General features: G+C 49.2%; 1 protein-coding gene across 1 annotated transcript in view; it reads left to right on the top strand.

Moving 5' to 3' along the window:
• HOOK1 (hook microtubule tethering protein 1) overlaps window positions 1–12,994 on the top strand; it is a 70,175-nt gene that overhangs the window by 51,528 nt on the left and 5,653 nt on the right. The window contains exons 12-20 of the mRNA XM_083157629.1: window positions 898–1,008; window positions 1,136–1,223; window positions 1,583–1,643; window positions 2,531–2,671; window positions 9,981–10,074; window positions 10,293–10,327; window positions 10,445–10,527; window positions 10,842–10,942; window positions 11,521–11,622. Of these exons, the coding sequence (XP_083013755.1) occupies window positions 898–1,008; window positions 1,136–1,223; window positions 1,583–1,643; window positions 2,531–2,671; window positions 9,981–10,074; window positions 10,293–10,327; window positions 10,445–10,527; window positions 10,842–10,942; window positions 11,521–11,622 (816 nt within the window). The remainder of the gene's footprint in view (window positions 1–897; window positions 1,009–1,135; window positions 1,224–1,582; window positions 1,644–2,530; window positions 2,672–9,980; window positions 10,075–10,292; window positions 10,328–10,444; window positions 10,528–10,841; window positions 10,943–11,520; window positions 11,623–12,994) is intronic.

Genomic DNA, 12,994 nt, shown 5'->3' on the forward strand with positions numbered 1-12,994 from the left:
TTTTTGTCCCTCCTCACCTGTTCTCATTAGTATAGGTCGGGTCTCCCAAATCCATGTAAACCGGGGTTCTTCAGAATATATATTTTTTTTTTCCCCACCTCTTTCTTTCATACTCCCCTCGTCCCCCGATGTCCACAGCGGTCACCGGGATCCTCTTCAGCGGCATCTCCGGTCCCAGGGGTGCATTGCACGAGTGCGTGGGTGTGCCGGTGATGTCACCAGCACACCTGCACATTCACGCAATGCACCTCCTCCATAATTTGGGGAAAAACCCATCGCAATCCCAATTTGTGGATTTGAGTGATTTCAGCGGATGTGTTGAAATAAATAAAAAATACATTTTAATTCCGGTGGGAAGAAAGTAAGATGTGCTGAATATCGGATTATGATGCACAAGCAGCTTCTGCTGATTAAAATGATATGGGGCATTCAGTGTGTGTGCGGCTCTATCTTAATGCGAAATGCTATGTTAGACCGTAACGCTTATTGGGCCTAATTCAGTCTGGCAGTACAAATTTGTTCTCAAAATCGGTAAAACCATGCTGCACTGCAGGTGGGGCAGATGTAACATGTGCAGAGAGAGTTAGATTTGGGTGGGGGTGTGTTCAAACTGAAATCTAAATGGCAGTGTAAAATTAAAGCAGCCAGAAATAATAAAACTCTAAAAATCTAACTCTCTCTGCACATGCAGTGCAGCATGGCTTTGAATGGCACAGTTGCATTGGCGGTCTTTACATTTTGTGTGGGCACCACAGGTGGTTCTTAGTCTGGCCAATCAGCCAGAGTGCCCGTTTTCCTGCCATGTGTCGAATGCCCGGTTCTCAGCAGCTGGTCACTACCATGCACCACTGTCTCACGTTATACCATGTGCCTGACAATCTCACATTGTCTCTAAAGGTCCAGGATCTACATAATAAGCTTTCCATGGAAATTAAGCGAGCGGACACCCTGGCGTATGAGATGAGCCGGCTACTGGAGAAGCAGGACGCTCTTGTGAAAGAAAAAGAGGTAACAGGAATCAAGGCCAATGTCCTTCCGGGATAGTATGTAACGCTAGTATAACTCCATAGCATAAGGACCAGCGGTATAGTTACATTTATTACAGAGGTCACTGACTGCATCTTAATCACCCTAGAGACTGATCATCCAACGGGACGCCCTGAAGGAAACCAACGAGGAGCTGAGATGTTCCCTGGTACAGCAAGATCACCTTAATGCGTCTGGTGAGTGAGGTGCCACAGTGTGGCCATTGCACATTCTGTACACTAGGGGGCACCCTACATCTCAGCAGTGTCCAACTGCAAAGTAACTCTTTAGTGTCTAGCGCCATCTATAGCTTGTGCGAGGGAATTGACTTTCAGTGAAACGTCTTACAGATCTGTAACTATTAATACAGTATACGCATGAATGGAATAGCCTGTGTTTGAATTAAAATGGATTCAGTGCAAAGACAGACACACACACACACACAATACAGTTGACAGCTTCTATGCTTTTACGCCACTGCCGGGAGAACGAGTTGTACTTTGCCCAGTGCTAGTTCACATACATCTGCATCCCTAACCATCTGTCCCTGTTTTAGGGGATTCTGCTTTCAAAAGCAAAGACAATCTGGCTGCAGAGCTCCTCCCGGTGGAGTATCGGTGAGTAGCGGGGGCTGTGCACCGGAGCATTCTACCAGTGACACAATGAAGGCCTGCGGATATTCGCTTATCAAATGATTTCGGCCCCGCGCACAAGGGTGCGGGGACACTTGCTGTGTGAGCGGGGGGGGGGGAGAGTGTTTGTGCGGGCGGCGTTTAGTTGGCTCGCAAAGCTGTGAAATTCGTCAACCAGAATGACCTCCATTATCCAGATAACCAGACCTCTTCCTATAGTATCCTAATCTGATGATTGCGACCCCAGATAAGGGATCGGGCTGGGGCTAGAAACAATTTGTAACCAGTTCTTGGAAATGTAACAAAATGATACAGTTACAAATCACCTAGCTACCTATGTGCGTGGAAGTGATGTGATGTCATAATCCCCCAAAATCCAGGCTCTAGAAACAGAAGTGATCCGATCAGCATTGAGATTGGGGTATCTCTGCCCCGGGTACATGACGCACTTACGCTACCACTGGGGTGAGTTTTGGGACAGTGCTGGTGTATCTGTAATTGAATCATCACCTGGGAACATATGTTAAAAGCGGCAACCAGTTACAAGGCAAAACCAGGTTGGTTTAGCCTTGTACATGAGTGCCGGTTTAAAAAAAAAGTCCAAGATTGGACGGCACCTCGCACCTCCCAAAAATAAGATCCTAGTACATATGGACCCAGATTCATAAACTGTATCACTATTATTATTATGGATCTGTGATTGGTCATTTACCACTGAAGGACGGTTGCCCCCAGAGTGTGGCCCTGTTTCCGACTGCCGGCGGTGGCCAATGAGGCAGATCCGTTATAGTGAAGGCATTATAGGAAATGTTATAACATACAGGGTGACTTCCCCGCACACTGTGTCATGTCCTGTGTCCCGCTCACCGCAGGGAGATGTTCATTAGACTCCAGCATGAGAATAAGATGCTGCGTGTGCAGCAGGAAGGTTTGGAGAACAAGCACATTGCGGATCTGCAGGTGCAGCTGGAGGAGAAGCAGCGGAAAATGAGCGAGCTGGAGACAGAGAACCGGTAAGTGCTGATCACAGCCAGCATGCTGCCTGCTCGGCTTGTGGCTTCTAATTGCAGCATTGTATGGTACTGACAGGTGACAGGACAAAGTAACACAATAGTAATGTATTACTAGTAATGGACACGTCAGGGGTGTGACCAAGCTGTTCTCCAGGGGATATCTGTGTCTCCTGTACAAAGTATTGTGTGCGCCCTTTACCAGTACACCTGAGAATGTCTACCTTAGTGATGTCACCAGTACACCTGAGATTGTCTACATTAGTGATGTCACCAGTACACCTGAGAATGTCTACCTTAGTGATGTCACCAGTACACCAGAGAGTGTCTACCTTAGTGATGTCACCAGTACACCAGAGATTGTCTACCTTAGTGATGTCACCAGTACACCTGAGATTGTCTATCTTAGTGATGTTACCAGTACACCTGAGAATGTCTACCTTAGAGATATCACCAGTGCACCTGAGATTGTCTACCTTGGTGATATCACCAGTACAACTGAGATTGTCTATCTTAGTGATGTCACCAGTACATCTGAGAATGTCTACCTTAGTGATGTCACCAGTACACCTGAGATTGTCTACCTTAGTGATGTCACCAGTACACCAGAGATTGTGTACCTTAGGGATGTCACCAGTACACCTGAGATTGTCTATCTTAGTGATGTCACCAGTACACCTGAACATGTCTGCCTTAGTGATGTCACCAGTACACCTGATATTGTCTATCTTAGTGATGTTGCCAGTACACCTGAACATGTCTGCCAGTGATATCACCAGTGCACCTGAGATTGTCTACCTTAGTGATATCACCAGTACACCTAAGATTATCTATCTTAGTGATGTCACCAGTAGACCTGAGAATGTCTGCCTTAGTGATGTCACCAGTATACCTGAGAATGTCTGCCTTAGTGATGTCACCAGTACACCTGAGCATGTCTGCCTTAGTGATGTCACCAGTACACCTGAGAATGTCTGCCTTAGTGATGTCACATGTAAATCTGAGCATGTCTGGCTTAGTATTGTCACCAGTACATCTGAGCATGTCTGGCTTAGTATTGTCACCAGTGCACCTGAGAATGTCTGCCTTAGTGATGTCACCAGTGCACCTGAGAATGTCTACCTTAGTGATGTCACCAGTACACCTGAGACTGTCTGCTTAGTGATGTCCCCAGTACACCTGAGAATGTCTGCCTTAGTGATATCACCAGTTGGCATGAGCATATCTGCCTAAGTGATGTCACCAGTACACCTGAGAATGTCTGCCTAAGTGATCTCACCAGTACACCTGAGAATGTCTGCCTTAGTGATATCACCAGTACGCATGAGCATGTCTGCCTAAGTGATGTCACCAATACACCTGAGAATGTCTGCCTAAGTGATGTCACCAGTAAACCTGAGAACGTCTGTCTTAGTGATGTCACCAGTTTGTATAAGCATGTCTGCCTTAGTGATGTCACCAGTACACCTGAGAATGTCTGCCTTAGTGATGTCCCCAGTACACCTGAGAATGTCTGCCTTAGTGATGTCACCAGTACATCTGAGAATGTCTGCCTTAGTGATGTCACCAGTACACCTAAGAATGTCTGCCTTAGTGATGTCCCCAGTACACCTGAGAATGTCTGCCTTAGTGATGTCACCAGTACGTATGAGAACATCTACCTTAGTGATGTCACCAGTACACCTGAGAATGTCTGCCTTAGTGATGTCCCCAGTACACCTGAGAATGTTTGCCTTAGTGATGTCACCAGTACGTATGAGAACATCTATCTTAGTGTTGCCACCAGTACCTAGTACAGATTAGTGGCCATCTGATAAGGCTGCCTTTGATGCCAAGAGGCCAATCTCTGGAAGCCAGAGGTACTATGTGGATTTAAAGGGGCACCTTGAGCACTAGTTAAGCACCTTTCCACACTGGATGGGCAAGAATTTATATTACAAATCCCACGTACGCTATTACTCATCTGATGTGTGTAGAGTTATCCTGTGGTGGTAACATCAATATTACATTTCTCAACATGTTTCCTTAAAGGGCCAGTGCCTGTAACAAGAATGAAGTTGTGTAGTGATAAATGTTAGTTAAACGTCCGCTACAACTGCAAATAGAAACATTTGGAAATAACCAAATGATCCGTTTAGTTAATAAATTGTTTAGTAGAGTTTATTTATTAAATATATTCTCATTATTTTGTGTGCAAGTGGTGCTGCCGCCCAAAATGTAAGGCAGAGCAGGCAGCTCTGATGCTGCCCAGGTGGCACCAGGATTTGACTTGCAGGAACACCGCCATGTTGCATGACACCCAAAATGCTTTCTGGTCCAGGATGTCTCTTATTGACAACACAACATCACGTGTGGGGGGGGGGGGGGATGGTCAGAGGGTCTGGGCCATGGACTTCCTATGATGCTGGTCTCCAGTATTTTTCATCCAGGATTTCCCAGACCACTTGGGGGACTTTTCCCGTAGATCGTCATCCTTTGATGTCACCTGTCAGACTCCCACTCACCATGTCACAGTGCGTCCACCGCTTCAGCAAATCCTATCAGTCCTGATCTCTGCAAATAGGATCAATGTAATTATTGTCAGACCGCAGAATGACTGTGTAGGTCACAGTGCACCCTGTGTGGTGCTTCAGCCTGCTAAACATTATAACCCTTACCTGTACAGGGAATATTATACCCATGTTAGTATGGGGGGAAAAAAACAATTAGTTAATAGAAATCTCTTATATATTTAGCCAGATCTGTCACTCAACCCCTGTGGAGAACGTTCCTGTGTAGGACAGTTTCACTTTCATGTGTCTGACGTTCCACCCCCTTGACATCACCTCCCCCCGCCCAGCCAGGGCTACAGTACACGCCCACCATCCACCATTACTCCACAGCCACCATCCACCATTACTCCTGCACATCCCTACCCTCTGACAGGACCCCCGCGACCCCCCTCCCGCGATTCGCGGGACCCCCCCCGCGATTCGCGGGACCCCCCGTGACCCCCCCTCCCGCGAATCGCGGGCCCCCCCTCCCGCGAATCGTGCGACCCCCCCCTCCCGCGAATCGCGGGACCCCCGCGACCCCCCCCTCCCGCGAATCGCGGGACCCCCGCGACCCCCCCTCCCGCGATTCATGGGACCCCCGTGACCCCCCCTCCCGCGATTTGCGGAACCCCCGTGACCCCCCCTCCCGCCATTCGCAGGACCCCGCACCCCCCCTCCCGTGATTCGCGGGACCCCCGCGAACCCCCCCTCCCGCGATTCGCGGGACCCCCGCGACCCCCCTCCCACGATTCGCGGGACCCCCGCGACCACCCCGGTATCCGGACTATTGTTAGACAGCACTTACATCGACAGCCATTACATCGACACCATTAGTTCGACACCTCAATAGGTCGACATGGTTAGGTCGACATGTCATTATGTCGACAGCTCATTAGGTCGACTGCTCATTAGGTCGACTGCTCATTAGGTCGACAGCTCATTAGGTCGACAGCTCATTAGGTCGACACTGCCATTAGGTCGACAGTGTCTATGTCGACAGTCAAAAGGTCGACATGGTTTTTTTCACTGTTTATTGAGCCGACATGTGCCGACAGGCGGTATTTCATGCCCTACTATCCACTAGGGCGTGGTGGGAGAATAAAATAGTGTGCCAAGCGCAGCGAGGCACCGTGCCCGAAGCATAGCGAGCGGCTGCGGTACACTTCAAACTGTGTCCATGTCGACTGTGTTGACATTTCGGCCAAAAAACAGTGAAAAAACCCATGTCGACCTTTTGACTGTCGACATAGACTCTGTCGACCTAACGGCAGTGTCGACCTAAAAACATGTCGACCTAATGAGCTGTCGACCTAATGAGCTGTCGACATAATGACATGTCGACCTAATGGTATGTCGACCTAATGGTATGTCGACCTAAAACCATGTCGACCTATTGAGCTGTCGAACTAATGGTGTCGATGTAATGGCTGTCGATGTAAGTGCTGTCGATGTAAGTGCTGTCTAATATCCGTCCCAGACCCGACCACCCCTCCCGCGATTCGCTGGACCTCCGCGACCACCCTCTCCCGCGAAACGCGGGACCCCCGCGACCCTCCCGCAAATCGCAGGACCCCAGCGACCCCTCCCTCCCGCGAGCCCCCTCCCGCGATTTGCAGGACCCCTGCATCCTTCCCTCCCGCGATTCGCGGGACCCCTGCGACCCCCCCTCCCGGCATTAAAAGGGCCCCCCGCGACCCCCCCTCCCGCGATTCACGGCACCCCCCCCCCTACTGTGATTTGCGACCCCCCTCCCGCAATTCGCGCCGCCCCCTCCCGCGATTCACGGAACCCCCCGTAGCGCCCCCCTCCCGCGATTTGCGGGCCCCCTCGGCACTTCTCGCGATTTGCGACCGCCCCCTAATTCACACATTCGGGGACCCCACCTCCCGCGATTCATGCCCCCCTCACGCAATTCACGCCACCCCCCACACCCCCCTTCCTGCGATTCGCAACCCCCCACGAACCCCCCTCCCGCGATTCACAAAACCACCCGTAGCGCCCCCCTCCCGCGATTTGCGGGCCCCCTCGGCACCTCTCACGATTTGCGACCGCCCCGTAATTCACACATTCGGGGACCCCCCCTCCCGCGATTCATGCCCCCCTCACGCAATTCACGGCACCCCCATACCCCCCTTCCTGCGATTCGGAACCCCCCACGACCCCCCCTCCCGCGATTCATGCCCCCTCCCGCGATTCACGGACCCCCGCACCACCCCCTGCGCCCACCCTCCCTTGATTCACGCCCCCCTCATGCAATTCACGGCAACCCCCCACACCCCCCCTCCTGCGATTCGCAGCCCCCCCACGACCCCCGCCTCCTGCGATTCATGACCCCTCCCATGATTCACAGACCCCCGCACCACCCCCCCTTGACTCACGGCACCCCACGCGCCCCTCCCGCAATTCACGGACCTCCGCAACCCCCCCTCCCGCAATTCAGTAACCCCGACAACCCCCCTCCCGCAATTTGCGGACCCCCCTTCCCACGATTCAAGCCCCCCCGCGCCCCCGCCCACGATTTGCGGACCCCCGCCCCCTCCCGCTAACCGCGGATCCCCACACACCACCCCCCCTCCCGCAATTTGCAGACCCCCCAGACCCCCTTCCGGCAATTCCACACCCCAGCGGACCACCGCGGCCCCCGCTCCCACATTTCACGTACCCCCGTGACAATGGGGGATCCTGTACCACCACAAGCAGGTACCGCCCCTAGGTGGGAAATCCGGCCCTGGCTGCCGCACTGCAGGTTTCCCCACTGCCCTCTGCACCAGCGCCACAACTTTTATCAATGTCTTGCCCACATACCACTATTATACAGCCTCCTGCTCTCATGCACGCTCACTCCCTCCCAGTGGGAGGAGACGCTCACCCACTGCCGGGAGCTGCATACTGTCCCCCACCCTCCTCCAGTTCTAGGGATGCCCATCGACCATCAATGATTTTCAAATAATCAATGGTTTATGGCCGATGTTGAATACTTTTGCCATCAATGTGGGAGGACACTGCCCTGCCTCCTGTTCTCCTGCCCCGTAACTTCCGCCAGTGGAGACCCGCTCACCCTGTGTTGCCCATATTCCCCTATCATGCTTTACCGCCCAGCCTCCTGCTCTCATGCACCCTAACTCCCACCCAGTCGGAGGAGACACTGACTCCTGTATTTCTGTGCTGCCACGCTGGACCCTCACCCACTGGCAGAAGCTGCACAGTGTCCACCACCCTCTTTAGTCCCCCGTATGCCCACACACCCCTATCACTACCCAGCTTCCTGCTCTCCTGAACCGTAACTTCCACCACTGGGTAATCGCTGACGCTGTGTTGCCCACATACCCCTATCATGCCTCATATCCCAGCCTCCTGCTCTCATGCACCCTAACTCCCACCCAGTAGGAGGAGACACTACCGTCCGGTACTCCTGTGCTGCCACGCTGGACCCTCACCCACTGCCAGAAGTTGCAATACAGGCATCTTTCATACAATTCTAACCATATTTCTCACAATACAAATGTTCACAAATTAAGGGGCGTAGCCCCTTACGCCGGTGTGAAGAGCGCCCGTAGGGCGCGATGAATCACCTAGTATATATATATACTGGTAGCAGAAAAAGATTCTGATGCGATTAACAGTACAGTAGACATAGACTTTTGCATTTTACCTATAGACACTTTGCTTATTCTTTTCTCGTTTGACTTTTGCTGACATCTTGTGGCCAAACTTTAAACTGCAGCCTTCTTATTTTTCTGTAAGTCTACATGTACTGTGGTGCGGCCTCATCTGAGAATTACAAAGCAACATAGGTATAGGGCATAGTCCATGCTAACATCGTGCATTGGTTTATCGAGCAACAGGGCGCCATATTGCCGAGGTGCAAACCGGTGAACCACCGATGGAGTGTTGGCAAAGTGAGGGCATTCCTTACACAGTAAAACACTGGTGCACCCAGTATTGTTGCACAATACAAAAGTGCGATTTAATTTTCTAGAGTGAGATTACCGAGATGAAGTAGAGTGGTGGAACGGGCGCATTAATGGTTGTATATCAGTTTCCATTACGTAAAATATTGAGCTGACTGGTTTAATATATTTGAACAAATGTCATGTTATTTTATATCAGAAAAGCACCCGTTATAAAAACAGTCATACACACGTAATAACATCAGCCCTGATGAATTGTTTGCCATAAATGTGACTAAAATTAACTTAATTTTAGCATAAGGCGTATAAATGGGTGATTTAGCAGTAAAGGTGCCCACACATGGTACATTTTCTACTAGATCGCATGGCATCTAGTTCAAATCCCATGCAATACACTACAACAGTACGCGGGAGTGCGCATCGCAAGCCAAGAGAAACAACATGCGATTAGAACTACAAGGTTCAAAATGCATCTGAGAACCGCACCAGAAGAGCACATTTAGATATTGGGGAGTAAATTGCGCCTTGGAAAACCATTTTGTGCTGCATACAGGAAAGCGTATGGTTTAGAGTTGGAGCAGTTCGCAGTATTTGACCTACATACAAAAATAAAATCTGTATGTAAATTGCGAATACAATCCCAGTGCATCACACAGATTGTGCGGCTACAAATACTGCACACGGCCCCAGTGCAGCACATAACTCATATGCATATTGACCGCCAGGTTGCTAAATGCATCCTCTAAATCTCATGCGCTGCAACTGAGATTGGCATCAGCAAGCATTGGCAGGGGACAGGGTATAGCACCCCACCCTCGGTGTTTGTTCATGGGGTAACTTGTTAAAATCTTATCTTCTGTTTCACAGGCTAAACCTGGGTCGTGTAGACGAGTTACAGCTTCAAATTACAGATCTGCAGAAGACCTTACAGAACCAGGGAACAGAAGCAGAAGGCACAGGGGTGAGTATCTATCAGATCCTATTGTCTACTGGTAATATAGACAAACACTAATATAGTAATACAGCAACAAAGGCTTGGAAAACCCGACTGGAGTTTTCATTAGTGGTTAAAAGACACCATCACAACGTCAGTGGTCACCTGGCCTTATTGGACTCTCTCTCTCTCTCTCGTTCCCCCTGGAGGTGTCTGTAGACTAACTCCGTTTATTTTTGTTCTAGTCCAACACATTGAAGATGAAAATAGAAGCCCAGATGTAAGTATGGTTTTGTACGCCCGCATTCCTGGGGTCTGTAGCCCCCTCTCCGTCCGTCTGTCCCCCCACCCCCTCTCAGTCACATGGAGCAAATTGTGATCTTTCATTTCTTCACAGGGAAAAGTTGAAAGAGGTTCATGATGCTTTGGAGACCAAGAAGGAAATGCTGGATGATCTCAAGCCAGATACAGATCAGAGTGGTGAGGTCTTGGTGATCATTACCCCGGGGCAGCTGATATTGCTGGGTGTGGGTATAGAGGGCACCTTACTAGTCCTAGCACCACGATATCCGGGTATATGTGAGATACAATGTGGTAGGTATGGGATGTTATTATTGATGAGAATTCTAGAACTTGTGATGAATGAGAATTGTATTGGGAATTTGTATGTAATTTGGGAAGATTTACACACATGCACATACATACACACACACACATGCGCGCGCACACACACACGGTAAAACAGATAATATAAAAAAAATGATTCTCCGTCTGTCTATTTTCTGCCAATAAAGCTCAGCGGGTTGAGGAGCTGGAGGCTGCACTGCACAAGAAGGACGAGGACATGAAAGCAATGGAGGACCGATATAAGATTTATCTGGAAAAAGCAAGAAATGTGAGTGTGACATGCTCTAAATGACTTCACACAGTGGATGTACTACATGTATACACCTGAATATGCAGCCAATTGTTCTCTGACCCTGTGATGTCACTGGTTCATAGAGAATGGTTAGGCTGCACTTAGTGATGTCACTGGTTCCTAGTGAATGGATAGGTTGCATTCTCAGTGATGTCACTGGTTCCTAGTGAATGGATATGCTGCCTTCTAAATTATGTCACTGTTTCTTAATGAATGTATAGGCTACATTCTTAATGATGTCATAGTTTCCAAGTGATTGCATAGGCTACACTCTATTGAGTTTTGGAATAGCCGCCCTAGATTACTGATTCCTTACACAACTCCTGAGATACTACAGAAAATAATGCACTGTTTTATATGTTATGTTTCTCCATGTAAAACTGAACAATTACTTGGATACAATCGCTGATGTTTCTTACACACCTGTAACATATGAGCCACAATTACACTTATCAGCCATAATTCCAGCAAGTACACCCAGTGGAAATGGTGATAACCTGTGATGTAATGTAGTATATAACCTGTGATGTAATATAGTGATGTTATTTTTGTAGGTAATAAAGACGTTAGATCCTAAGCTAAACCCAGCGTCAGCGGAGATCATGTTACTGAGGAAGCAGCTGACGGAGAAGGATCGCAGGATCGATGCGCTGGAGGTAGTTCTCTCGCTGTATTCATGTAGTTACAAGTGCTGGCGTTACTCTTATTTATCTTACAGCACTTGTGGCACTACAAGTCCCATCTCGTCAGTCAGGTTTCCTAAAGCGTTTAATAGCCTTGTAATATTTTCTGCAGATTTATCAAGAGGAGAAATGACTATTGGCACCATTGCCTGTGTACCTAGGGCTCTGCCTGATTACACTAATACCAGTATTATAGAGCGGTTATTCGCCTGGTCACTAGTTGGGTTTCCCTTCCCCCATTTTCCCTCCCCTTTGCCTCTTTCTCGCTATCTCCTCCCCCATTTCACTCTATTTCCCTTTCCCCCCGGCTCTCTCCCTCCTTTTGTGTTCTTTCCTCTTTTCCCCTATTTTCTCGCTCTAATTTTGTCTTATTTACTGTTTTGTCTTCTCTCCTTCTTTTCCTCTATTTTCTCTCCTTCATTTTGTCTTCTTTCCTCTCTTCCTTTTTCTCTCCCTCCTTTTGTCTTCTTTCCTCTCTTTTCCCCTATTTCCTATCCCTTATTTTGTCTTATTTACTCTGTACGCTTTCCCTTGTTTTGTCTTCTCTACTTCTTTTCCTCTATTTTCTCTCCTTCATTTTGTCTTCTTTCCTCTTTTTCTCTCCCTCCTTTTGTCGTCTTTCCTCTCTTTTCCCCTATTTTCTCTCCCTAATTTTGTCTTATTTACTCTGTATGCTCTCTTGTTTTGTCTTCTCTCCTTCTTTTCCTCTATTTTCTCTCCCTTTTTGTCTTTTCCTCTATTTTCTCTCCCTCCTTTTGTCTTCTTTCCTCTCTGCCTCTTTTTCTCTCTCCCTCATTGTGGGGTATTCAATGCCGCAGCGAGCGGCCGGCGAGGGGGTTAAACAGCGAGGATTGCTGAAAACCAGCGATCCTCGCTGTTTAACCCCCGCGCCGGCCGCTCACTCTATTCAACGTCCTGGGGAAATCCTCGCCGTCACAGGACGGCGAGAATTCCCCAAAACAGCGAGACCAGCGGCTGCTGCAGAAAACTCGCAGTTTTTAGCCGCGGGTCTCGCTGCTTCTGGAGCCGCATCCGCCAATTCCCCCTCGCTCAAAAAACGGAGCGAGGGGGAATTGGCGGATGCGGAGGCTGTGTTGAATGCTATCAGGGTGAGTGGTGACAGCGAGCAGGAATCCCTGCTCACTGTCACCACTCGCAAACAGCATTGAATACCTGCCATTGTCTTTTTTCCTTTCCCTCCTTTTGTCTTCTTTCCTCTCTCCCTCATTCTTTTTTACTCTCCCACTTTTCCTCTATTTTCTCTCCCTCCTTTTGTCTTTCCTCTCCCTCTTTTGCTATATTTCCTCTCTCTCTCTCCCTCATTTTGTCTTCTTTCCTCTCTCCC

This window comes from Crinia signifera, chromosome 8, assembly GCF_055691185.1.
Source record: "Crinia signifera chromosome 8, ASM5569118v1, whole genome shotgun sequence".
In the NCBI taxonomy this organism is placed as follows: Eukaryota; Metazoa; Chordata; class Amphibia; order Anura; family Myobatrachidae; genus Crinia; species Crinia signifera.